General features: G+C 39.6%; 2 protein-coding genes across 3 annotated transcripts; both read right to left on the reverse strand.

The window, feature by feature from the left end:
* Positions 1-39: 39 nt before the first annotated feature.
* LOC139127905 (hyalin-like) lies at positions 40-1,986 on the reverse strand. Its single transcript, XM_070693761.1, has 4 exons — positions 1,954-1,986; positions 1,235-1,477; positions 744-986; positions 40-59 (listed from the first exon to the last, which is right to left on the reverse strand). The coding sequence occupies exons 2-4, from the start codon at positions 1,440-1,442 to the stop codon at positions 40-42; spliced, it is 471 nt and encodes a 156-aa protein (XP_070549862.1). The 5' UTR covers positions 1,443-1,477; positions 1,954-1,986.
* Positions 1,987-2,134: 148 nt separating this feature from the next.
* Positions 2,135-26,486, reverse strand: LOC139127947 (hyalin-like). Of its 2 annotated transcripts, XM_070693798.1 has the most exons (19): positions 26,352-26,486; positions 25,678-25,920; positions 25,018-25,260; positions 24,662-24,904; positions 20,050-20,292; positions 19,432-19,674; positions 18,666-18,908; positions 17,614-17,856; positions 9,740-9,982; positions 8,964-9,206; positions 8,319-8,561; positions 7,194-7,436; positions 6,520-6,762; positions 6,019-6,261; positions 4,961-5,203; positions 4,490-4,732; positions 3,717-3,957; positions 3,077-3,319; positions 2,135-2,194 (listed from the first exon to the last, which is right to left on the reverse strand). In XM_070693798.1, the coding sequence occupies exons 2-17, from the start codon at positions 25,883-25,885 to the stop codon at positions 3,920-3,922; spliced, it is 3,648 nt and encodes a 1,215-aa protein (XP_070549899.1). In that variant the 5' UTR covers positions 25,886-25,920; positions 26,352-26,486; the 3' UTR covers positions 2,135-2,194; positions 3,077-3,319; positions 3,717-3,919. The 2 variants fall into 2 exon arrangements, with proteins under 2 accessions (XP_070549899.1, XP_070549900.1); XM_070693799.1 differs by lacking the exons at positions 24,662-24,904; positions 25,018-25,260; positions 25,678-25,920; positions 26,352-26,486 and adding exons at positions 20,607-20,848; positions 20,969-21,196.

Below are 26,486 nucleotides of genomic sequence, written 5' to 3' on the forward strand. Positions count from 1 at the left end.
TTCCATCGTCATACTCTACCGTGACGTCAGCTGGGCACGTTACAACTGGCTCGTAGTGTCTAACATAAGAGACAGAGAAAAGTCATGACCCTGTCTATCCTTCTCACATTAAATCCTCATACACCGATTTAATGTACACAAAAAGAGCAATTCATAATTTATTCAAATACATGCAATTTCTCCAGTTGTTTCTTTTTTAATGACGCAATAGCTTAACTCCGGGCTTCCTCCATTAATAGCGTATCAGTCAAAAACATGTTCGGTATAGAAAAAATATCGGCAGACAATAATCAAGGCTAACATAACATGGAAAGACATTTGAATAGTGCAATATAGAACATTATTATCTTTAATTGTGCACTTTAACAAGAGATTACTATTTCGAGGTATTCAGTATCTCACTGAAATATTTAGAGGATGATCGCTATAAACACATATAAAATAAATAGAAGTGTGAAATTGGTATGCACTTTGCCGAATACAGAAGGGTGAACAATATATGGTTCTTCATTTATGGCATATTAGCAAAACCTTCACGCGTGTATGATCTACATTTTATCAAAAAGATGCTTATGCTACCAAAACGTTGCAATTTAAGTTAAATATGAATTTCGTAAAAATAATGGGTTTCTATGCTTAAAAAAGTGCAGTTTCAAAAAGTATAATCAGTATTATCCCACACAATAATCATATCAAAGAGAAATAAATTTAAACATGTCAGGAAAGTAAATGTGTGTGCGTACCTTGTACAGTTACATTAAAATAACAAAGCCCTATATTGCCAGATGAATCGGTAGCAAAACACATCACTTTATGTGTACCATCCCCGAATGTAGAATTCGATGCTGGTTGACAGCTAACTGTAAGGATTTCACCAGAGTTGTCTGTGACCGACTCTCCACTGAATTCAACCACTGCCGTCGTATTACCATAGTCATACTCCACTGTGATATCAGCAGGACAGGTAACATCCGGAACTTGATTGTCTGTGAGAAGATACGAATGGTATGTAAAACCTTCTTCTCAATATTCAAAATATGGACTGGTGAAGTGTTCAGTACACGATTCATGGAGCATATATATTCTCCTGTGATTATAAATCTCTGTCTCGGAATTCATACACTTAGCAATAATAAGAGTTTATTTGATGCTATTATGTCGCACTTTTATCAATAAACGCTCTTGTAAAATTTTATTTCTTCCTAAAGCCTTTCGACCAACAGTTGTCACGTACCTTGTACAGTGATTGTGAAATTACAGCTTCCGGTATTACCAGTTGCATCGGTAGCAGAGCAAGTCACTACATTTTCACCATCCCCAAATGTAGAATTTGATGGTGGGTCACATGTCACCGTAAGGATTTCACCAGAGTTGTCTGTGGCTGACTCGCCGCTGAATTCAACCACAGCTGTCATGTTACCGTAATCATTGTCAACCCTCATATCAGCTGGACAAGTTACCACAGGATTCGTAGTGTCTGAAATGAAAGATTTTTAACTTATATTCTATCAGCATAACAATATTTTAATTGCATAGTCAGTGTGTACTACTGAAACTTAATAATTGCAGTAGCTTATGAACTATGTGTATGCTGGTAGATTTGCCAAACTGTTTGTTACATTAGTTCAAGTCTTGTAAGAGCGCTTATTTCCTTTACCTGGTTTGCCCGATAGAAGACAATTTCAAAGATGGTGGTGTTGATGATGATGATGATAAGGAATATTGTTTGTTTTTGTTGTTGTTGTTGTTGTGTTGTTGTTGTTGTTGCTGTTGTTGTTGATGTTGTTGTTGTTGTTAGAGGGACAAAAGAGCCAACTATGCCAACTATGCATGATGCAAAACGTATTATATTACATCAATTTTATTAAGGTAAACAAAATGTCCTCCGTTATCTTTTCGCGCAATTACCGACTGTTTACAATCAAATATCTTGGTTAACAATGTTACTTTTACCTTCGACAGTAATTGTGAAATTGCACGTTCCATTATTCCAGATGCATCAGTAGCAGAACAAGTCACCACATTTTCACCATCCCAGAATGTAGAATTTGATGGTGGGTCACAGGTCACTGACAAGGTTTCGCCCGAGTTGTCCATGGCTGATGCCCCACTAAAGTCAACGACAGCTGATGTTTTCCATAGTCGTATTCGACAGTGATGTCAGCAGGACAGATGAGAACAGCGGCAATAGTGTCTGAGAAAAACAACAACAAAGATTAACAGTTTAGTCCCTGCAAAAGATTAAGTAAACAACCAATGCATTCAAGACTGTAATCACTTATATTGAACGTTGTTGTAGTATGTGCCTTGGGGACATATATTTCGACTTACAAATATTTGCAATATTTTTTTGCCTACAAATTGGGTGAACTCATTTTAAAGCTTATGGAGTAAATTGCGTTTTCACCTGCTAAGTTATGTCAAAATCGCCTATTTTCCCCACAGAGATAAAAAACACATTGATGGCGATCCTTTTCAAATTCAAACCTCGGTAAGTACTGGTTGAATTGTTCGTATAGCACCAAACCTTTCGTGGTGACCTTTGATTTTTACATTTGACTTTCAAAGAGAATGCTTGAACCTTCGTTTGCAGAAAGTTTGAGCAAAAGCCGAGATCTTTAAGTTTCGACTACCTGAAAGGGCCATTAAGTGTAACCTTCAATGATGTTTTAGCAATTTAGCTTACTAGGCAATTCATCATTCTCTATCCACTCCCAAAACATGTTGATAGAAACTCTTTCGCTTATCAAAGAACTGTCGAAAGTGTACTTTTGACGTTATCATTTGAATTTTAGTCTCTACCAGAATTTACTGGTCCACAATAACAATGCAGTTTACATATAACGTTTCTCTTACAAGGTCGACGGTGCGTATCTCAATACGCTAACGCAGTAAAAGAAGAACTCGTAATAATCATTAAATAACCGATATAGTACAGAAATCATCAAAAGATGAGGTACCAGCCCCTTATAAATTTATACCCCCCAAGACACAAAAACAGCACATCCTGTTTTGTCTTCCATACATAATGCGCTGTTATGTCGTTATCATTACTTAGCTTGGTGCAAATACATACCCTGAACAACAATGGTAAAATTACAACTTCCAACATTGCCGGATGCATCGGTAGCGGTACATGTCACCGTATTCTCTCCATCCCAGAATGTTGAATTTGACGGTGGGTCACAGGTTACGGGCAGGATTTCACCAGAGTTGTCTGTGACAGACTCACCACCGAAATCAACCACAGCAGATGTATTACCATAGTCATACTCAACTGTCATTACAGCTGGACATATTACCACTGGATTGGTTGTGTCTACGACAAAACAACACAATATCATCCATCAATCACACAATTTCTTCTTTTGGTGTTAGACCCTTACATTTTTGTTAAACGACAATATGCAGGAATTCATAATATTGCATCATTGTTACGTGTCTCTCTGTGACTTAGGGGAAAAATTATGCTTGAATTTACGGCATATTTGGATATCTGTCAATAGCGCATGGCCTATATTTTATAATCTGAACAACAGAGAATATGGTGATGCAACCAAAACGTTGCAGTTTAAGTCACATATTTTCTGTGTATAAAGAATGGGGTAAATGGTGACAGCACTGTTTCAGAGAGTAAAATCTGAATTGTCGCACACAATAATCATATCAAAGAGCATTAAATTTAAACATTGCAGAAAGTAAATGTGTGTACTTACCTTGTACAGTTACATTAAAATAACAAAGCCCTATATTGCCAGATGAATCGGTAGCAAAACACATCACTTTATGTGTACCATCCCGAATGTAGAATTCGACGCTGGTTGACAGCTAACTGTAAGGATTTCACCAGAGTTGTCTGTGACAGACTCTCCACTGAATTCAACCACAGCCGTCGTATTACCATAGTCATACTCCACTGTTATATCGGCAGGAAAGTAACATCCGGAACTTGATTGTCTGTGAAAAGATACGAATGGTATGTAAAACCTTCTTCTCAATATTCAAAATATGGACTAGTGAAGTGTTCAGTACACGATTCGAAGAACATGAAAATTCTTCATTCATAACGAATCCAAGTCTTCTAATTCACAGTTCAAACCAATAATAAGAGTTACACTTTCAATACATGAATGTATTATGTCGCACTTCCGTCATTACACACGCTTATAACAACTTTATTATTTCTTAGAAACCTTTCAAATATCCTCTGTCACGTACATTCCACAGTTATTGTTCAAATAGTGCTTCCAGTATTGCCAGAATCATTAGTAGCGAAACAAGTCACCACATTTTCAGCATGCCCAAAATGCAGAATTTGACGCTGGGCTACAGGTTACAACAAGGAATCGCTAGAGCTAAGTCAATTTCTGAAACAAGCTAAACTTTACTAATAATCTCTTGACATTGTTCGCCTACATAGCTACTTTCGTGAGCAGGAGATGCCTTAGATTGGATAACTCAACATAGATAACTATCCCTAGCTACATACCTTGCAGTGTTATAGTAAAATTACAGCTCCCGACATTTCCAGACGCATCAGTAGCTGTACAGGTCACGACATTTTCAACATTTGTGAATGTCGAATTGGATGGTGGGTCACATGTCACCGTAAGGATTTCACCTGAGTTGTCTGTAACTGACTCGCCACTGAATTCAACCATAGCAGTCATGTTACCATAGTCATTTTCCACTGTCATATCGGCAGGACATGTCACTACTGGATTTGTTGTATCTGAAAACGAAGTGCTCCTTAAGTTGAATGATTTCAAAGCGGACTAATGTATTCATCAATATTTAATATGAATTATAATTTATCCCCGGTATCAGTAGTAAAAGGCAAAAAACACATTAACATATAACAACATAACATTAAACCAGTGTTTTATGCTACAAGACTATCTTTTAAAATAATCACACTTCAACGCAAGATAGCTCTTTTTCAAAGTTCGAACATACATACCCTCAACAGTGATCGTAAAATTACAGGTGCCAACATTGCCATATGCGTCCGTTGCAGAACAAGTCACTACGTTGTCATCCTTCCCAAATGTAGAATTCGATGGTGGGCTACAGGTTACAACAAGACTTTCGCCAGAATTGTCCGTAACCGACTCTCCACCAAATTCAACAACGGCTGTTGTATTCCCATCGTCATACTCTACAGTGACGTCAGCAGGGCACGTTACAACTGGATTCGTAGTGTCTAACATAAGAGACAGAGAAAAGTCATGGCCCTGTCTATCCTTCTCACATTAAATCCCTCAGACACCCGATTTAATGTACACAAACAGAGCAACTCATAATTTATTCAAATACATGCAATTTCTCCAGTTGTTTCTTTTTAATGACGCAATAGCTCAACTCCGGGCTTCCTCGATTAATAGCGTATCAGTCAAAAACATGTTCGGTATAGAAAAAATATCGGCAGACTATCAAGGCTAACATAACATTGAAAGACATTTGAATAGTGCAATATAGAAAATTATTATCATTTTACTTGTGCACTTTAACAAGAGATTACTATTTCGAGGTATTCAGTATCTCACTGAAATGTCTAGATGATGATCACAGTTTAGCACATATTAAATAAATAGAAGTGTGAAATTGGTATGCACTTTGCCGAATACTAGTTTTGTTTACAGTATTCAAATCAAATAATAATGATTTCATACATATGTTGTACGATGTTGAACAACAAGTTGCAAGCGTCTCTGATATTTCATATTCATTTTCTTTTCTGCAGAGAAGGGTGCACAATATATGGGTCTTCATTTATGGCATATTAGCAAAACTTTCACGCGTGTATGATCCACATTTTATCATTTTCACAAAGCAAAAGATGCTTATGCTACCAAAACGTTGCAATTTAAGTTAAATATAAATTTCGTAAAAATAACGGGTTTCTATGCTTAAAAAAGTGCAGAGTTTCAAAAAGTATAATCAGTATTATCCCACACAATAATCATATCAAAGAGAAATAAATTTAAACATTGCAGGAAAGTAAATGTGTGTACGTACCTTGTACAGTTACATTAAAATAACAAAGCCCTATATTGCCAGATGAATCGGTAGCAAAACACATCACTTTATGTGTACCATCCCCGAATGTAGAATTCGATGCTGGTTGACAGCTAACTGTAAGGATTTCACCAGAGTTGTCTGTGACCGACTCTCCACTGAATTCAACCACTGCCGTCGTATTACCATAGTCATACTCCACTGTGATATCAGCAGGACAGGTAACATCCGGAACTTGATTGTCTGTGAGAAGATACGAGTGGTATGTAAAACCTTCCTCTCAATATTCAAAATATGGACTGGTCTTTGTTCAGTGCACGATCCAAGGAGCATATATATTCTCCTGTGATAATAAATCCCTGTCTCGCATTCATACAGAATTAATACACTGAGCAATAATAAGAGTTAATTTGATGCTATTATGTCGCACTTCTATCAATAAACGCTCTTGTAAAATTGTATTTCTTTCCTAAAGCCTTTCGACCAACAGTTGTCACGTACCTTGTACAGTGATTGTGAAATTACAGCTTCCGGTATTACCAGTTGCATCGGTAGCAGAGCAAGTCACTACATTTTCACCATCCCCAAATGTAGAATTTGATGGTGGGTCACATGTCACCGTAAGGATTTCACCAGAGTTGTCTGTGGCTGACTCGCCGCTGAATTCAACCACAGCTGTCATGTTACCGTAATCATTGTCAACCCTCATATCAGCTGGACAAGTTACCACAGGATTCGTAGTGTCTGAAATGAAAGATTTTTAACTTATATTCTATCAGCATAACAATATTTTAATTGCATAGTCAGTGTGTACTACTGAAACTTAATAATTGCAGTAGCTTATGAACTATGTGTATGCTGGTAGATTTGCCAAACTGTTTGTTACATTAGTTCAAGTCTTGTAAGAGCGCTTATTTCCTTTACCTGGTTTGCCCGATAGAAGACAATTTCGAAGATGGTGATGATGATGATGATAATGAATATTGTTTGTTGTTTGTTGTTGTTGTTGTTGTTGTTGTTGTTGGAGGGACAAAAGGGCCGACTATGTATGATGTAAAACGTATTATATTAAATTAATGTTATTAAGGTAATCAAAATGTCCTCCTTCGTTATCTTTTCGCGCAATTGCCGACCGTTAACAAACCAAATATCTTGGTTAATAATGTTACTTTTACCTTCGACAGTAATTGTGAAATTGCACGTTCCATTATTCCCAGATGCATCAGTAGCATAACAAGTCACCACATTTTCACCATCCCAGAATGTAGAATTTGATGGTGGGTCACAGGTCACTGACAAGGTTTCGCCCGAGTTGTCCATGGCTGATGCCCCACTAAATTCAACGACAGCTGATGTATTTCCATAGTCGTATTCGACAGTGATGTCAGCAGGACAGATGAGAACAGCCGCAATAGTGTCTGAGAAAAATAACAACAAAGATTAACAGTTTAGCCTCTTCAAAAGATTAAGTAAACAACCAATGCGTTCAAGACTGTAATCACTTATATTGAACATTGTTGTAGTATGCGCCTAGGGACATATATTTTGACTTCCTAACATTTGCAATGTTTTTTGCCCACAAATTGCGTGAACTCATTTTAAAGTTTATGGAGTAAATTCCGTTTTCACCTGCTAAGTTATGTCAAAATCGCCCATTTTCCACACAGAGATAAAAAAGTACATTGATGGCGATCCTTTTCAAATTCAAACCTCTGTAAGTATTGGGTGATTTGTTCGTTTAGCACCAAACCTTTCGTGCTGACCTATGAATTTTATATTTGACTTTGAAAGAGAATGCTTGAACGTTCGTTTGCAGAAAGTTTCAGAAATAATTGAAATCTTTAAGTTTCGACTACCTTAAAGGGCCAGTAAGTGTAACCTTCAATGATGTTTTAGCAATTTAGCTTACTAGGCAATTCATCATTCTCGATCCACTCCCAAAACATGTTGATAGAAACTCTTTCGCTTATCAAAGAACTGTCGAAAGTGTACTTTTGACGTTATCATTTGAATTTTAGTCTCTACCAGAATTTACTGGTCCACAATAACAATGCAGTTTACATATAAACGTTTGTCTTACAAGGTCGACGGTGCGTATCTCAATACGCTAACGCAGTAAAAGCAGAACTCGTTATAATCATTAAATAACCGATATAGTACAGAAATCATCAAAAGATGAGGTACTAGCCCCTTATAACTTTATACCCCTAAGAAACAAAAACAGCACATCCTGTTTTGTCTTCCATACATAATGCGCTGTTATGTTCGTTATCATTACTTAGCTTGGTGCAAATACATACCCTGAACAACAATGGTAAAATTACAACTTCCAACATTGCCGGATGCATCGGTAGCGGTACATGTCACCGTATTCTCTCCATCCCAGAATGTTGAATTTGACGGTGGGTCACAGGTTACGGGCAGGATTTCACCAGAGTTGTCTGTGACTGACTCACCACCGAAATCAACCACAGCAGATGTATTACCATAGTCATACTCAACTGTCATTACAGCTGGACATATTACCACTGGATTGGTTGTGTCTACGACAAAACAACACAATATCATCAATCAATCACACAATTTCTTCTTTTGGTGTTAGACCATTACATTTTTGTTAAACGACAATATGCAGGAATTCATAATATTGCATCATTGTTACGTGTCTCTCTGTGACTTAGGGGAAAAATTATGCTTGAATTTACGGCATATTTGGATATCTGTCAATAGCGCATGGCCTATATATTTTATAATCTGAACAACAGAGAATATGGTGATGCAACCAAAACTTTGCAGTTTAAGTCACATATTTTCTGTGTATAAAGAATGGGGTAAATGGTGACAGCACTGTTTCAGAGAGAGTAAAATCTGAATTGTCGCACACAATAATCATATCAAAGAGCATTAAATTTAAACATTGCAGGAAAGTAAATGTGTGTACGTACCTTGTACAGTTACATTAAAATAACAAAGCCCTATATTGCCAGATGAATCGGTAGCAAAACACATCACTTTATGTGTACCATCCCCGAATGTAGAATTCGATGCTGGTTGACAGCTAACTGTAAGGATTTCACCAGAGTTGTCTGTGACTGAAGCTCCACTAAATTCAACCACAGCCGTCGTATTACCATAGTCATACTCCACTGTGATATCAGCGGGACAGGTAACATCCGGACTTTGATAGTCTGTGAGAAGATACGAATGGTACGTAAATCCTTCCCCTCAATATTCAAAATACGGACTGGTCTTTGTTCAGTGCACGATTCAAGGAGCATGAAAATTGTACATTCATAACGAATCCTAGTCTTGTAATTCACAGATCAAAGCAATACTATGAGTTACACTTTCAATACATTGATGCTATTATGTCCCACTTCCGTCATTACAAACTTTTATAACAACTCTATTATTTCTAAGAAACCTTTCAAATATCCTCTGTCACGCACATTCGACAGTTATTGTTCAAATAGACCTTCAAGTATTGCCAGAATCATTAGTAGCAAAACAAATCACCACATTTTCAGCATGTCCAAAATGCAGAATTTGATGCTGGGCTACAGGTTACAACAAGGAAGCGCTAGAGCAAAGTCAATTTCTGAAACAAGCTAAACTTTACTAATAATCTCTTGACATTGTTCGCCCACATAGCTACTTTTCGTGAGCAGGAGATGCCTTAGATTGGATAACTCAACATAGATAACTATCCCTAGCTACATACCTTGCAGTGTTATAGTAAAATTACAGCTCCCGACATTTCCAGACGCATCAGTAGCTGTACAGGTCACAACATTTTCAACATTTGTGAATGTCGAATTGGATGGTGGGTCACATGTCACTGATAGGATTTCACCTGAGTTGTCTGTAACTGACTCGCCACTGAATTCAACCATAGCAGTCATGTTACCATAGTCATTTTCCACTGTCATATCGGCAGGACATGTCACTACTGGATTTGTTGTATCTGAAAACGAAGTGCTCCTTAAGTTGAATGATTTCAAAGCGGACTAATGTAGTCATCAATATTTAATATGAATTATAAGTTATCCCCGTTATCTATAGGTAAGCGGACGAGTACGAGGCGGTTTACGGAGTTTAATGGTACAGTTTTCCAGTAAAACTCCGAGGCCCGCAGGGCCGAGGAGTTTTATGGCAAACAGTACCGTTAAATTCCGTAAACCGCCGACTACGAGTTCGCTGACCGTGTTATACCACGAATTTGCCGAGATTTAGAGCCTTGTTTGCAAGCCGAAAGTTTTTATTTGTAATTTTAGTGCAGTGCACGTTGAAACTTTGGCAGGAAAACATTGACGCGTTTTGACACCTTGTTGAACGAAAGTATAAAAAAATAACCCATGATTGGATAAAACAAAGTTGACATGTGTTGCTATTGTGGTGCGATGACGTGGTTGAGCACCTGGTTTGATTTGAATTGTATGAATTAAGTTTGATTGACTGGTTGGTTGGTTGAATGAAGTGAAAAGGTGTTTGCAGATCGACGTAAGAGTCACGCTTTGCTCATTTGGGTCGGAAACTTCGAGCAGCATACACGCAATTGCCGAGTCGCTCTACGTATATCGATATGGCGGATGAAGTACAAATGAAAGCTGTATCCGGTGCACTTCAACTACCAAAGCCAAAGATGGCAAAGAAAAGTCCCCCTGTCACGCCAGTGCTAACGGCCACAATCGGAAGACCAAGCTACACAGCCATGTCAGAGAAAGGCGCAACAGAAACTGCAAGTACAAAAAAAATACGTGTAGATCCACAATGACTTTGGTACTGCGTGTGTGTTTGCCTGTAGCTAGATTTAACTTTACCAAAGGCGACTGAAACCTCTACATTCAGTGTTTATAACTGACTTCGAAGTCTTAAATTTAAGCTTCGAATGATCGTGATAACAATAACCTTAACACTGAAGTGATATTTGCAATCCTTGAATGCCGTTATTTCACGGTGACCTGTAATTGATTTTGAGAGGTACAGTCGTGCAAAATTAATTCAGTCCGGTGATTCTTTACTCTGTACTTAATGGTGAAATAAATTTCTTCTGGTATATTGTCTCGCATTTGTTTGAACCGGACAGTTTTTAACAAAAGAACTGTCCGATTTACAAGTAAATCGGACACTTTTAAATAAAAGAACTTGTAAATCGGACACTTTTTAAACAAAAGAAAGTCAGGTGGTATATAATAAAATATTCGGTTATGGAAATTAGAGAGCATGGTTAGAACAATGGGCACGAGGCGGAGAGTGGTATAACTACTGTTATACCACTCTCCGCCTGTATAAATAAAATTTCCCGCGGTTCGTTGTATAGCGGGAAATGCTTGTCTGAACGTCGTAGTGACAGCCAATCAGAGCTAAGGCGTCTGTTGGTCACATGTTTAGGGGTATTTAACGTAAGCCAGGTGTTTAGGTTGACCATTCTAGGCCAGCACTCACTGCTTGTGCAGCCACTTTCAGTATTCTCGTCATTTTCTTCGCTAACGGAATTTTAGACATGGCAGCATCCGATTTGTCAGGTTTTGAGGACTTAATCCAAAAGCAAGTTTCAGAAGCCGTGTCCAAAAGAGCACTCAACTTTTGGGTGATCTTGAGAAGTTGATGACTTCTCGGCTTGATTCGCTCAAGAACGATCTAACTGCTAATCAGAAACTTCTAGCTGACACTCAGTTAACAGCGGTCAGAGATATGAAGAATTCGGAGGCTCCGTCCTTCCGTAAGAAGTACTGTGAGGAGCAATTTAAGTACAACCAGAGAGTTGCCGACAAAATGGATGAAGCTGCTCGTCAGTTGGACGAAATCAAAAGTGATCATCCTAATCTACAAGCGGCGAAAGTTCAGATTGCGGAAGGTAGGAAGCTGGTGGGTCATAGACAGAAATTGATTCGTTTGGCGGATAATGAAGACTTGGGTTGGCGAGTGGTTAACGAATATGAAACCCACGAACTTGCGGAGGACTCCGATGACGAAAAGAGGATCTACAGGCAGTTGCTCGGGCGCAGAGGAAATACAAGGAGGAATCCAGGAAGCGTCGAAACAAGAAAAGTTTCTATCTCGGAAACCGATGGAATCCGTATTCGGAGTCTGCATCAACGTCTACCGAGCCGGAGGGGCGTCTAAGGCGTCGCTTGATCAGGGCGGTTATAGGAAACCTGGCACGTGTTTCGCATGTGGGAAATCAGGTCATTGGCGCTCAGAGTGCCCGTTGGTACAGGAAGCCAATAAGATAAGTACCACTTTTTCTCAAAATGAGGTTAGTCGTACATGTAGTGACTTTTCGTTTTTTTCTGGGTTTTCAATTGCCGCTTGAATTTCGCAGATGACGGTGAACCGTTCGGTAGCGTGGTAGCCAACTCTGATGTAGATTTCGTTAACGAACTTTCTGTTTAGTTAACGAGTTAAAGTGTACGGACGTTATTGCCGGGGCACACAATGATAAGGACGTACAGGCCGCCCTGTCTGAAGTTACGGTAAGTCCGGTTGGAAGGCTGAAAACAGCTTCAGCGTTTGGAAATCAGCTGGGGCCAACTCTTATGTATTGGATGTTATTCGCAATGGGTACAAGTTACCTTTGAAGGATGTTCCCGGTAAAGTATTTCTGGACAACAATAGGTCTGCTAAGAGACACGCTGATTTCGTCGAAGCAGAATTGGGTAAGTTATTAGCTAAGGGTTGTGTTGCAGAGGTTGACAGCGTGCCTCGTGTTGTGAATCCTTTGACGGTAGCAGTGAACAAGGTAGGTAAGAACGATTGGTGCTTGACTGCAGGCACGTAAACTTGTTTTTGTACAAGTTCAAGTTTCGGTAGAGGGCGTAGATATTGCTCGACAGATGTTCGGAAATGGTACACACCTTTTTTCTTTTGATATAAAGTCCGCTTATCATCATATTGGAATTTTTGGCGGACATTGGCAGTATCTCGGCTTTGCCTGGTCAATTGACGGTGTGCTACGTTACTTTGTTTTCAAAGTTTTGCCGTTTGGGATTTCCACAGCGCCGTATATCTTTACCAAAGTTACCCGTACCATGGTGAATTGGTGGAGGAGTCAGGGTATCAAGGTAATTATGTATATTGATGATGGCATTGGGGGCGATGCAGATATGGATGGCGCTTGCCAGGCAAGTGCGCAGGTAAGGGATGATGTCGGGAAGTTTGGTTTCCTGCTAGCTCCAGAAAAGTGTCAATGGCAACCCCAGGTCATAGTGGGATGGTTAGGTCACATATTAGATATGATCCAGGGAATGATTTTCGTGTCCGACGACCGAATTAGCAATCTAGAAGGGAAACTGAAAGGCGTTATCCAAGCTATTGCTTCAGGTAAGACGTGTTTTCGGGCAAGGGATCTTGCTGCTATCATTGGTCATATCATCTCTATGCAAGGGGGAATAGGACCGCTTGTACGTCTCCGTTCACGTTATATGTATACTTGCCTTGAGCAAAAAGCTGGTTGGGACTCTATTGTTGTCGTCAATAGTTTAGTTTTAGACGAGATGATATTCTGGTTGAAGAATGTACGTGAAATGAACGGGACGGCGCTGATTGGCAGTAGCGACCATGCTATGCGCGCATTTAGTGACGCATCAACTGTTGGTTACGGTGGGTATATTGTGAACGTTGGGCAAGTGAAACCATGGGTCGGTGGTCGACTGTGGAAAGCCTGAAAAGTTCTACATGGCGAGAGCTTGAGGCTGTGTATCGCGTTATGCGGAATAACGAGAATTGCCTAAAAGGGCAAAGCGTGCAATGGTGCACTGATAACCAGAATGTGGTTCGTATACTGCGAGCAGGCAGTTGCGTGTCAGAGTTGCAGGAGCTGGCACTGAAAATATACGATTTTTGTCGAACATTGCAGTTAGACATGCTGCCAGAGTGGGTACCGAGGGAACACAATAGGTACGCCGATTGTCTGAGTAGCGCACAGACCCTGATGACTGGGGTGTACAGGTAAGTGTGTTCAAGGCCCTGGATAATGAGTGGGGTCCTTACTCGGTGGATAGATTTGCCACTGATTACAATGCCAAGTGTGCAAGATTTAATTCTTTGTATTGGTGTCCGGGTACGGAAGCAGTGGATGCTTTTTCGCAGAACTGGGGTTCGGACAATAATTGGTTGGTCCCGCCACCGGACTTAATTCTCAGAACACTTACAAAATTAGAATCTGACAGGGCTGAGGGGACGATCGTATGTCCTCGCTGGACGTCTGCTCCATTTTGGCCCTTGTTATGCCCTAATAACGGTAAGTTCGCAGTTTTCGTGAAGGAAGTTCGAGTGTTGCCTAAAGTTGGCATAATTAGCAAAGGCAGGGGCGATAATGGCATTTTCGATGGCAGAGTTTTAGCTTTTAATTTGCTTGCAATGCATATTTGGTTTGATGGGTCATGACGGGCGTTGGCCTTTGATATTAGATAAACATCCGATGAATATTCCTCACTTTCGGATGTTTTCATTTATATTGCAGGGTCAAACTTAAAGGAAGGCGTCACTACGGTTGCAGATAGCCACAAGGTCAACAGTGACGGCCTTCAAAATGAAGACTTGCGAAGACTTGCAGGGAAACTACCCCATTATTTATTGCAGTCGAGAAGCGACAGAACAGTGAAAAAATATTTTGCCTATTTTCAGAAATGGACGAGTTTTATTTGTTCTCGTGGAAAAGGAGCTCTTCCGGCCAATCCCATCCACGTGGCTTTGTTCGTCACACACCTGTTGGAAACTCAGGCTTCAGCTGCAGTTATTTCCAGCCACGTGTACAGTATCAAATGGGCGCATACGGTAGCAGGTCATTCTGATCCTACAACACATCCATTCATTGTGAATTTAATGGAAACTGCAAAGCGTATCCGTCAACCGACGAGATCCCGGAGGGACCCAGTCACAGTGTCGGAAGTCCGTGCCCTTTGCGAGAAATATAAGAACAGTACAGACGTTTTAGTTTTACGTGATTTGTGTATGATTTTGTTATGTTTTTCTGGTTTTTTGCGTTTTGATGAAGCAAGCAATTTACGTTGTTGCGACGTTAGAGTCGAATTCGATCATTTAAGTGTGTGTATTTTGCATAGCAAAACTGACCAGTACGGTCAGGGTGATAGTGTAGTTATTGCTAAGATTTCTTCTGTTGCTTGCCCTCACGCTATGTTACAAAGGTATGCGTCTGCTGCTGCAATTGATTTTTTAAGTACTGATTTTCTTTTTAAGCCCATTGTTCATTGCAAGTCTGGTAGGGGGTTAATTCGGCAAAACAAAAAACTGAGCTATACACGGGCTCGGGAAACCATTGTTGGTCGTTTGCAGGAAGTTTGCGGTCTTGACCGGCGCCTGGGTTTGCATTCATTGAGGGCAGGGGGTGCCACAGCGGCGGCCAATGCTGACGTTGGTGATAGATGCTGGAAGCGTCATGGTCGTTGGAAGTCCGACACGGCCAAAGATGGTTACGTTGTTGATTCTCTTGCTCATCGGCTTCAGGTGACCAAAAAGTTAGGCTTGTAGCATTTTTATGGGGGGGGGGGCGTTTCCCTTCCCGTTCTTTAGTTTTTCTACGTGACGGCGTCTGGCAACCTACCATTAATATGGGTATTTGTGTGTAGGTAGTGTGAGCGTGCGAACGTAGTTAAGACATAAAATTTCCCGCGGTTCGTTGTATAGCGGGAAATGCTTGTCTGAACGTCGTAGTGACAGCCAATCAGAGCTAAGGCGTCTGTTGGTCACATGTTTAGGGGTATTTAACGTAAGCCAGGTGTTTAGGTTGACCATTCTAGGCCAGCACTCACTGCTTGTGCAGCCACTTTCAAAATTAGGTGTTTTTGATGATGCAGAGTTATGAAATTTTAAAAATTTTTTGAGTTTGCATTTAATGTCGACAAGTAAGGATGACACCCGAATCCTCCCCTAAGCGCATTTGACATAGCGTCGGGTACAGGTTTCCAGGATTTTTTCAAATATACGTTTGTTTTTTGTCTGGTTTTTCCTGGGCGGTCTTGTGCGCTGGAAAGGGGCGTTGTACTGTTATGTATTTTTTCCCCAGAAAGTACTTTTCTGTCTGTAATGCTCGACACAGTTTTTGTTTTTGTGGAATAAAGGAGACCGGCTGGCACTCGGTGACGGCGTCTGGCAACCTACCATTAATATGGGTATTGTGTGTAGGTAGTGTGAGCGTGCGAACGTAGTTAAGACCTACTGTTATACCACTCTCCGCCTCGTGCCCATTTTTCTAACCATGCATTCTAATTTCCATAACCGAATATTTTATTATTACCACCTGGCTTTCTTTTGTTTAAAAAGTGTCCGATTTACAAGTTCTTTTGTTTAAAAGTGTCCGATTTACAAGTAAATCGGACAGTTCTTTTGTTAAAAACTGTCCGGTTTACTAGTAAATCGGACACTTTTAAACAAAAGAACTTGTAAAATGGACACTTTTTAAACAAAAGAAAATCACATGGCGACGACTAGTAAAAAAAACAAATGCGAGACATTAACCAGAAGGAATTTCTTTCACAATCAAGTACAGAGTAACGACTAAATTAATTTTGCATGACTGTACATCTCAAAATCAATTACAGGTCACCATGAAATAACGGTATTGATTGCAAATATCACTTCTGTGTTAGGGTTATTGTTATCATGATCATTCGAAGCTGAAATTTAAGACTTCAAAGTCAGTTGTCAAACACTGAATGTGGAGATTTCAGTCGCCTTTGGTAAAGTTAAATCTAGCTACAGGCAAACACACACGCAGTACCACAGTCATTGTGGATCTAGACATATTGTTTTTTTTTTTGTACTTGCAGTTTCTGTTGCGCCTTTCTCTGACGTGGCTGTGTAGCTTGGTCTTCCGATTGTGGCCGTTAGCACTGGCGTGACAGGGGACTTTTCTTTTCCATCTTTGGCTTTGGTAGTTGAAGTGCACCGGATACAGCTTTCATTTGTACTTCATCCGCCATATCGAACTACGTAGAGCGACTCGGCAATTGCGTGTATGCTGCTCAAAGTTTTCGACCCAAATGAGCAAAGCGTGACTCTAATGTCGATCTGCAAACACCTTTTCACTTCATTCAACCAACCAATCAATCAAGCAAATTCATACAATTCAAATAAGACCAGGTGCTCAACCACGTCATCGCACTACAATAGCAACACATGTCAACTTTGTTTTATCCAATCATGGTTATTTTTTTAATACTTTCGTTCAACAAGGTGTCGAAACGCGTCAATGTTTTCCTGCCAAAGTTTTAACTTGCACTGCACTAAAATTACAAATAAAAACTTTCGGTGTGAAAACAAGGCTCTACAACTCGGCAAATTCGTGGTATAACACGGTCAGCGAACTCGTAGTCAGCGGTTTACGGAATTTAACGGTACAGTTTGCCATAAAACTCCTCGGCCCTGCGGGCCTCGGAGTTTTACTGGCAAACTGTACCGTTAAATTCCGTAAACCGCCTCCTACTCGTCCGCTTACCTATAGTAAAAGGCAAAAAACACATTAACATATGACAACATAACATTAAAACCAGAGTTTTATGCTACAAGACTATCTTTTAAAATAATCACACTTCAACACAAGATAGTTCTTTTTCAAAGTTCGAACATACATACCCTCAACAGTGATCGTAAAATTACAGGTGCCAACATTGCCATATGCGTCCGTTGCAGAACAAGTCACTACGTTGTCATCCTTCCCAAATGTAGAATTCGATGGTGGGCTACAGGTTACAACAAGACTTTCGCCAGAATTGTCCGTAACCGACTCTCCACCAAATTCAACAACGGCTGTTGTATTTCCATCGTCATACTCTACCGTGACGTCAGCAGGGCACGTTACAACTGGATTCGTAGTGTCTAAGATAAGAGACAGAGAAACGTCATGGCCCTGACTATCCTTCTCACATTAAATCCCTCAGACACCCGATTTAATGTACACAAACAGAGCAACTCATAATTTATTCAAATACATGCAATTTCTCCAGTTGTTTCTTTTTTAATGACGCAATAGCTTCGAGCTTCCTCCATTAATAGCGTATCAGTCAAAAACATGTGCGGTATAGAAAAAATATCAGCAGACAATAATCAAGGCTAACATAACATGGAAAGACATTTGAATAGTGCAATATAGAAAATTATTATTTTACTCGTGCACTTTAACAAGAGATTACTATTTCGAGGTATTCAGTATCTCACTGAAATGTCTAGATAATGATCACAGTTAAGCGCATATTACATAAATAGAAGTGTGAAATTGGTATGCACTTTGCCGAATACTAGTTTTGTTTACAGTATTCAAATCAAATAATAATGATTTCATACATATGTTGTACGATGTTGAACAACAAGTTGGAAGCGTCTCTGATATTGCATATTCATTTTCTTTTCTGCAGAGAAGGGTGCACAATATATGGGTCTTCATTTATGGCATATTAGCAAAACTTTCACGCGTGTATGATCCACATTTTATCTTTTTCACAAAGCGAAAGATGCTTATGCTACCAAAACGTTGCAATTTAAATTAAAGATAAATTTCGTAAAAATAATTGGTTTTTATGCTTAAAAAAGTGCAGTTTCAAAAGGTATAATCGGTATTATCCCACACAATAATCATATCAAAGAGAAATAAATTTAAACATTACAGGAAAGTAAATGTGTGTACGTACCTTGTACAGTTACATTAAAATAACAAAGCCCTATATTGCCAGATGAATCGGTAGCAAAACACATCACTTTATGTGTACCATCCCCGAATGTAGAATTCGATGCTGGTTGACAGCTAACTGTAAGGATTTCACCAGAGTTATCTGTGACCGACTCTCCACTGAATTCAACCACAGCCGTCGTATTACCATAGTCATACTCCACTGTGGTATCAGCAGGACAGGTAACATCCGGACTTTGATAGTCTGTGAGAAGATACGAATGGTATGTAAAACCTTCCCCTCAATATTTAAAATATTAACTGGTCTTGTGTTCAGTGCACGATTCGAAGAGCATAAATATTCTCCTTTAATAATAAACTCCATCTTCTAATTCACATTCAAAGCAATACTTACAGTAACACTTTGAATTCATTAATGCTATTTTGTCGCACTTTTTTCATTACGCACTCTTATATTAACCTTATTATTTCTTAGAAACCTTTTTAAACATCCCCTGTCACGTACATTTCACAGCTATCATGGAATTAGAGCTTCGAACAGAACTTTTAGTAGCAAACCAAGTCACAACATTTTCTGCATGCCCAAGATGCAGAATTTGATGCTGGGCTCTAAGTGACGACAAGGAATCGCCAGGGCTAAGTCAATTTCTGAAACAAGCTAAACTTTATTAATTTCTGACTTACTTCGCCCACAGAGCTACTTTTCGTGACCACGAGATGCCTTAGATTGGATAACTCAACATAGATAACTATCCCTAGCTACATACCTTGCAGTGTTATAGTAAAATTACAGCTCCCGACATTTCCAGACGCATCAGTAGCTGTACAGGTCACGACATTTTCAACACTTGTAAATGTCGAATTGGATGGTGGGTCACATGTCACCGTAAGGATTTCACCTGAGTTGTCTGTAACTGACTCGCCACTGAATTCAACCATAGCAGTCATGTTACCATAGTCATTCTCAACTGTCATGTCAGTTGGGCAAGTTACCACTGGATTTGTTGTGTCTGAAATGAAAGATTTTAACTTACATTCAATCAGCAGAACAAAAAGTCTTCCTGGTCACCGCATTTAACAACCTGCGTATCATGTCTTTTTTTTTTTGGGGGGGGGGGGAGTTACATACTCGTCAGTACAGCTATCCTTGATAACCCTATATGCATGTCCAAAAATGCTAAAAAGAAAATAGAGGTATTGTGCGGCCAGTGATAAAAGACAATAATGTAGTATCAATATTGCCAAACCAGCATTGTAAGGAATGAAAAAGAGAGGGAACAAAGAAAAAAAGGAAAACAAAAGAAAACTGCGTCACCGCATCACTTTTGCTCAATATCAAGGACCAGAGACACTTTCTTTTCTTTAGCCTTAGGAGGTCTACATACCTTGGACAGTTACTGTAAAGTTACAAGAAGCAGCTAAACCAGCGCCATCTGTGGCTATACACGTCACCACATTTACTCCATCCCAAAATGTAGAATTCGATGGCGGGTCACAGGCAACTGAGAGCACCGATCCCGAGTTGTCAGTGGCGGACTCTCCGCTGAATTCAACCAGGGCCGACGTGTTGCCGTAGTCATATTCGACCGTAATATCGGCAGGACAGCTTATCATTGGCTTAGTAGAGTCTGGAAAGCAAATGTAAATATATAATTAAATATGATAAAAAATTTTACTTTAAAATGCAAATGGCTATTGCTATAAGCCTATCTGTGCTGAGATGCAAATACAGCTATTAATATCAGGGCTTCCGTTACGAAACATCAGTAGCTTGCACCACCTTGTTTATCCAGTATTCATAGATTCAAGTATATTCAAACAATTGTGAAAGAGTCAAGAGCAAGACACCCATCCGGATAAATCGCCTCTTCACACGTTTTTGCACGTAACTTTGGGTTGTTTCAGTCTGCTTGAAACTGTTATCAGAATAATTCACATTTACCTTCAACCGTTATCGTGAAATTACGGTTCCAACATTGCCAGATCCATCTGTAGCGGTACAGGTCACTACATTCTCTCCATCCCAGAATGTGGAATTCGATGGTGGGTCACAGGTCACCGAAAGGGTTTCGCCTGAATTGTCAGTGGCTGATTCTCCACTGAATTCCACTATAGCTGATGTATTGCCATAGTCATACTCGACTGTCATATCAGCAGGACATGTAACAACTGGCTTTTCGGTATCTGCAAAAAGGCGCAAAACATACTTGGACAACTGATCTAAGAGAGACTAGCTATTTTATTACAACATTAAACACTTGTTTTGGAAATTCTTAACATATCTTTCACAATTTGAATACATACCTCCGACAGTGATTGTGAAATTGCAGCTTCCAACATTGCCAGCGAATCGGTGGCAGAGCAAGTCACTACATTTTCCCGTCCCCAAATGTAGAATTCGATGGTGGGTCACAGGTAACTGACAACGTTTCACCAGAGTTGTCTGTAACTGACTCTCCGCTGAATTCAACCACTGCTGTCGTATTACCATAGTCATACTCCACTGTCATATCGGCAGGGCATACTACTACTGGCTTTGTCGTATCTGGCAGGAGAAATATTATTCTACCGTGTCATAAACTCATTTGGTAATATCCTTCCTCGCAGGAGTCCCATATGATCAAGTTTAATTTCCTTCTCTTCAGACATATGCCAGAAGCATGCTTTCGGAAAGCTATTTCATTATCTCATTAGCTACACCTTTGTGGTTTACTAATTATAGTTTTTGACTCAAAATATTGGTAAATTTTCAAAAAGGCTGTTGATAAAAATGCCCATCCTCGACTTCAGATAGAAACACGATTGCGAACATCAACAGAAAATTTGTTTTCAATGTTTACACTAGCACATCAATTCTACCAATATCACTGTACATCAATTATTGCCCCTTGGAGCTATAAACCAATAAGTCCTTCAAACACCAGATAAGCCTTATAAAGTCTTTTGTTTTAAATATATACCTTCGACAGTAATTGTGAAGTTACAAGTCCCAACGTTGCCAGATGCATCAGTCGCAGAACAAGTAACTGTATTTTCACCATCCCCAATGTAGAATTCGATGGAGGGACACAAGTCACCGACAAGCTTGCACCGGAGTTGTCCGTCACTGACTCGCCACTGAATTCAACAACCGCTGTTGTATTACCATAGTCATATTCCGCTGTCATATCAGCAGGGCATGTGACTACTGGACTCGTAGTATCTAAAATTAAGGTACAGAATAATTAACTATACATTATTTTCAGTTGTATTTCGTCAGTTCAACATTTGGTCTACTTAAATAAATGTTACGGTAACTGCAATTATTATACACCTACTGCCGTAACCTATGGGAGTTCGACCGTCCAATAACTTTCCACATTTTGTATAGTACGCGGAGTCCCGAATACGGGAGACACGCGACGCGCAAATTTTCAGGGGTTTGTAGCAATTTTATTTCAACAATCGCGCGCATTCCACTCATATCGCGCGTGCCGCATCCCTCAAAATTTACCATAGAATTAGTTTATACGGACGATTAATGGAGGGAGGTGTATAATAATAGGGTTATACACAAAATACGGCCCTGTATGGACTCGGGCTCAGTGAGTGACGTATTGGACTCGCCTTCGGCTCGTCCAATACGTCACTCACTGAGCCCTCGTCCATACAGGGCCGTATTTTGTGGATAACCCTATATTAGTTTCACTTTTTTGATATATTCCAATGTGAAAATGTCGCCTTTATGAATTGTTAAAAGTGTTTTTCAGTTGTCCAATATTAGCAAGAGCACATATCAGTCAGATTCTTTCACTTATCATTAGCTTTTTATCCACGAGGCCGTCCATGTATATTAATTTGGTAGCGAGCGTTTTGTCAGCAAACTGATATCTTTAAAAAGGATGTATTCATTTCGCCAATGCGTTCTTGTGGTAATTTATTTCATAACAACATGATAATAAACTTTGTCCTTATTCAACACACCCTGTAAAGACAAAGTTTCCTAACAATGCTACGTAATCATGCATACAAACCTTGGACTGTGATTGTAAAATTACAGCTTCCAGTATTACCAGATGAATCTGTAGCGGAACATGTCACTACATTCTCTGCATCCCCGAATGTAGAATTTGATGGCGGGCTACAGGTTACAGACAAAACTTCGCCAGAATTATCTGTGACTGTCTCTCCACTGAATTCAACCACCGATGTTGTGTTTCCATAGTCATATTCAACTGTGATGTCGGCAGGACATATAACCACTGGATTTTGAACATCTGGAAATGTTTTATGTTAATAATGTATCAGATATATCAACAGAGGAACAAGTAACGTAACTATCAACATCTATGTAAATAACAAGTAAGTTAAACAAGCAATTGGTCTGGTAAAGTGGCTCCATGACTGATGGTTGGTTGGTTGATTGACTGGATGGCTTTGATAAGACTAGCTGTATATGTGGATATACTGACACGCTTTGATGAAAGGTGGGTTAACCAAAAAACAACGGAAGGGTAATTACACCGATAGAGGAAAAAAGCCTGAACCCCTCAAATGTTTAATAGGAGCGATCAAAGTTTGATTGGTACGGCAAATCTTAACACTGATGCTCGCCCTTATTCTAAATCGTACAAAGTTTGGATTTGATTAAGGGGATTAATAGGCAAAGAGAACAAATGCATTACAGAGAATGACTTATGCGTACCTTCAACAGTAATAGTGAAATTACAGCTTCCAACATTGCCAGATGAATCGGTAGCAGAGCAAGTCACTACATTTTCTCCGTCGCCGAAAGTAGAGTTCGCTGGTGGGCTACAGGTTACGGTAAGGGTTTCACCAGAGTTGTCTGTGACAGACTCTCCACTGAATTCAACCACAGCTGTCATGTTACCATAGTCATTCTCAACTGTCATGTCAGCTGGGCAGGATACAACTGGATTCGTAGTGTCTAAAATCAAAAACAATTGGAATAGATTTCTATTATGCAAGCAATTCTTATTCATGTAAACTTTTTTCCTTTAGCAAAACGAATACGAATCAAAAAACACGTTTTATTTTTTGTAAATGTCTTTCTAATTACCTTGCACAGTGATAGTAAAGTTGCAACTTCCGGTGTTCCCAGATGCATCAGTAGCAGAACAAGTCACTATATTTTCTCCATCCCAGAATGTAGAATTAGATGGTTGGTCACAGGTCACCGAAAGGACAGCGCCAGAGTTATCGGTTACTGATTCGCCGCTGAATTCAACCACCGCTGATGTATTTCCATAGTCATATTCCACCGTGATATCAGCAGGACAAGTTACAATTGGATCAGTCGTGTCTGTAAAACGTGAATCATGTACATGTTAGAATTGTTCTCCGCGATCATCAGTATATTAGTTTTCTCCACGTTTTGATTCGGTCTAAAAACCACACTTAAATGTGTATACACTTACCTTGAACTGTAATTGTGAAGTTACAGGTTCCAGTGTTGCCAGAGGAGTCCGTGGCAGAACACGTGACCACGTTCTCTGCATCGGTAAATGTGGAATTTGCCGGTGGAACACAGGTGACGGTCAACGTTTCACCGGAATTGTCTGTAGCTGACTCGCCGCTGAAATCAACCACAGCCGTTGTGTCGCCGTAGTCGTTCTCCACAGTAATGTCAGCAGGACATGTTACCACCGGGTTTGTTGTATCTGTCAATGAGATTCATATCTTGTAGAAAGACAGCATACAGCTCGACTTTTTTTTGAAGGGTGTCATGTTGTATTAGCAAGGCTGCGTTATCTGTACCATTATTATTAAACATTTGTACACCAATAGATTTGTTCTTTAAAGCAATGGATTATCAATCAGCTCGGTTACCCAGTGTTCAAAGATTCAACTATATTAAACAATTATGAAAGAGTCAAGAGCAAGACACCCATTCGGATAAATCGCCTCTTCACACGTTTTTAAACGTAACCTTAGCTTGTTTCTTTCATGATATTTGAAAGTCTCCTTGAAATTTTTATCAGAATAATTCACATCTACCTTCAACCGTTATCGTGAAGTTACAGGTTCCAACATTGCCAGACCCATCTGTAGCGGTACAGGTCACTCCATTTTCTCCATCCCAGAATGTGGAATTCGATGGTGGGTCACAGGTCACCGAAAGGGTTTCGCCTGAATTGTCAGTGGCGGATTCGCCACTGAATTCCACTATAGCTGATGTATTGCCATAGTCATACTCGACTGTCATATCGGCAGGACATGTAACAACTGGCTTTTCGGTATCTGCAAAAAAGGGCACAAAACATACTTAGACAACTGCAGACTAACTATTTTATTACAAAATTAAACACTTTTTTGGAAATTCTTAACATATCTTTCACAATTTGAATACATACCTCCGACAGTGATTGTGAAATTACAGCTTCCAACATTGCCAGATGAATCGGTGGCAGAGCAAGTCACTACATTTTCTCCATCCCCAAATGTAGAATTCGATGGTGGGTCACAGGTAACTGACAAGGTTTCACCAGAGTTGTCAGTAACTGACTCGCCGCTGAATTCAACCATAGCTGACGTATTACCATAGTCATACTCCACTGTCATATCGGCAGGGCATACTACTACTGGCTTTGTCGTATCTGGAAGAAGAAATATTATTGTACGGTGTCATAAACTCATCTGGTATTATCTTTCCTCGCAGGAGTCCCTTAGGATCAAGTTTGATTTCTTTTTCTTCAGACATATACAAGAAGACTGCTTTCGGTAAGCTATTTCAGTTTCTCATTAGCTATACCTTTGTGGTTTACTAATCATAGTTTTTGACTCAACACATTGGTAAATTTTCACACAGGCTGTTGATAAAAATGCCCATCCTCGACTTCAGATAGAACCACGATTATGAACATCAACAGAAAATTCATGTTTTCCAGGTTTACACCAACACTTTAATTCTACGAGTATCACTGTACATCAATTATTGCCCCTTGGAGCTACAAAGCAATAAGTCCCACAAACGCCAGATAAGTCTTATAAAGTCTTTTGTCTGAAGTATATACCTTCGACAGTAATTGTGAAGTTACAAGTCCCAACGTTGCCAGATGCATCTGTCGCAGAACAAGTAACTGTATTTTCACCATCCCCAAATGTAGAATTCGATGGAGGGACACAGGTCACCGACAAGCTTGCACCGGAGTTGTCCGTCACTGACTCGCCACTGAATTCAACAACCGCTGTCGTATTACCATAGTCATATTCCGCTGTCATATCAGCAGGGCATGTTACTACTGGACTCGTAGTATCTAACATTAAGGTACAGAATAATTAACTATACATTATTTTCAGTTGTATTTCTTCAGTTCAACACTTGGTCTACTTATATAAACATTACGGTAACTGCAATTAATTTCACTTTTTTGATATATTCTAATGTGAAAAAGCTCGGCTTTATGAATTGTTAAAAGTGCTTGTCAATTGTCCAATATTAGCAAGAGCACATATCAATCAATATCTATTATCATTAGCGTTTCATTCAAGAGGCCAAACATGTATATTAATTGGGTAGAGAGCGTTTCGTCAGCAAACTGATATCTTTAAAAAAGGATGAATTCATTTCGACAATGCGTTTGTGGTAATTTATTTCATAAAATGATGATAATAATCTTTGTCCTCATTCAACACACCCTGTTAAGACAAAGTTTCCTAACAATGCTACGTAATCATGCATACAAACCTTGGACTGTGATTGTAAAATTACAGCTTCCAGTATTACCAGATGAATCTGTAGCGGAACATGTCACTACTTTTCTGCATCCCCGAATGTAGAATTAGATGGCGGGCTACAGGTTACAGACAAAACTTCGCCAGA

This window comes from Ptychodera flava, unplaced genomic scaffold, assembly GCF_041260155.1.
Source record: "Ptychodera flava strain L36383 unplaced genomic scaffold, AS_Pfla_20210202 Scaffold_39__1_contigs__length_1403739_pilon, whole genome shotgun sequence".
Lineage (NCBI taxonomy): Eukaryota > Metazoa > Hemichordata > Enteropneusta > Ptychoderidae > Ptychodera > Ptychodera flava.

Excerpts from the sequence above, each read along its gene's own strand:
- LOC139127947 (XM_070693798.1), bottom strand. The coding sequence starts at position 25,885 with ATGACAGCGGAATATGACTATGGTAATACGACAGCGGTTGTTGAATTC. Across the intron at positions 18,909-19,431 it reads TTTTACTATAACACTGCAAG|ACTATCAAAGTCCGGATGTT; the intron begins GTATGTAGCTAG and ends ATCTTCTCACAG. Across the intron at positions 3,958-4,489 it reads TTTTACTATAACACTGCAAG|ACAATCAAGTTCCGGATGTT; the intron begins GTATGTAGCTAG and ends ATCTTTTCACAG.
- LOC139127905 (XM_070693761.1), bottom strand. The coding sequence starts at position 1,442 with ATGAGGGTTGACAATGATTACGGTAACATGACAGCTGTGGTTGAATTC. Across the intron at positions 987-1,234 it reads TTTCACAATCACTGTACAAG|ACAATCAAGTTCCGGATGTT; the intron begins GTACGTGACAAC and ends ATCTTCTCACAG. Across the intron at positions 60-743 it reads TTTTAATGTAACTGTACAAG|ACACTACGAGCCAGTTGTAA; the intron begins GTACGCACACAC and ends CTCTTATGTTAG.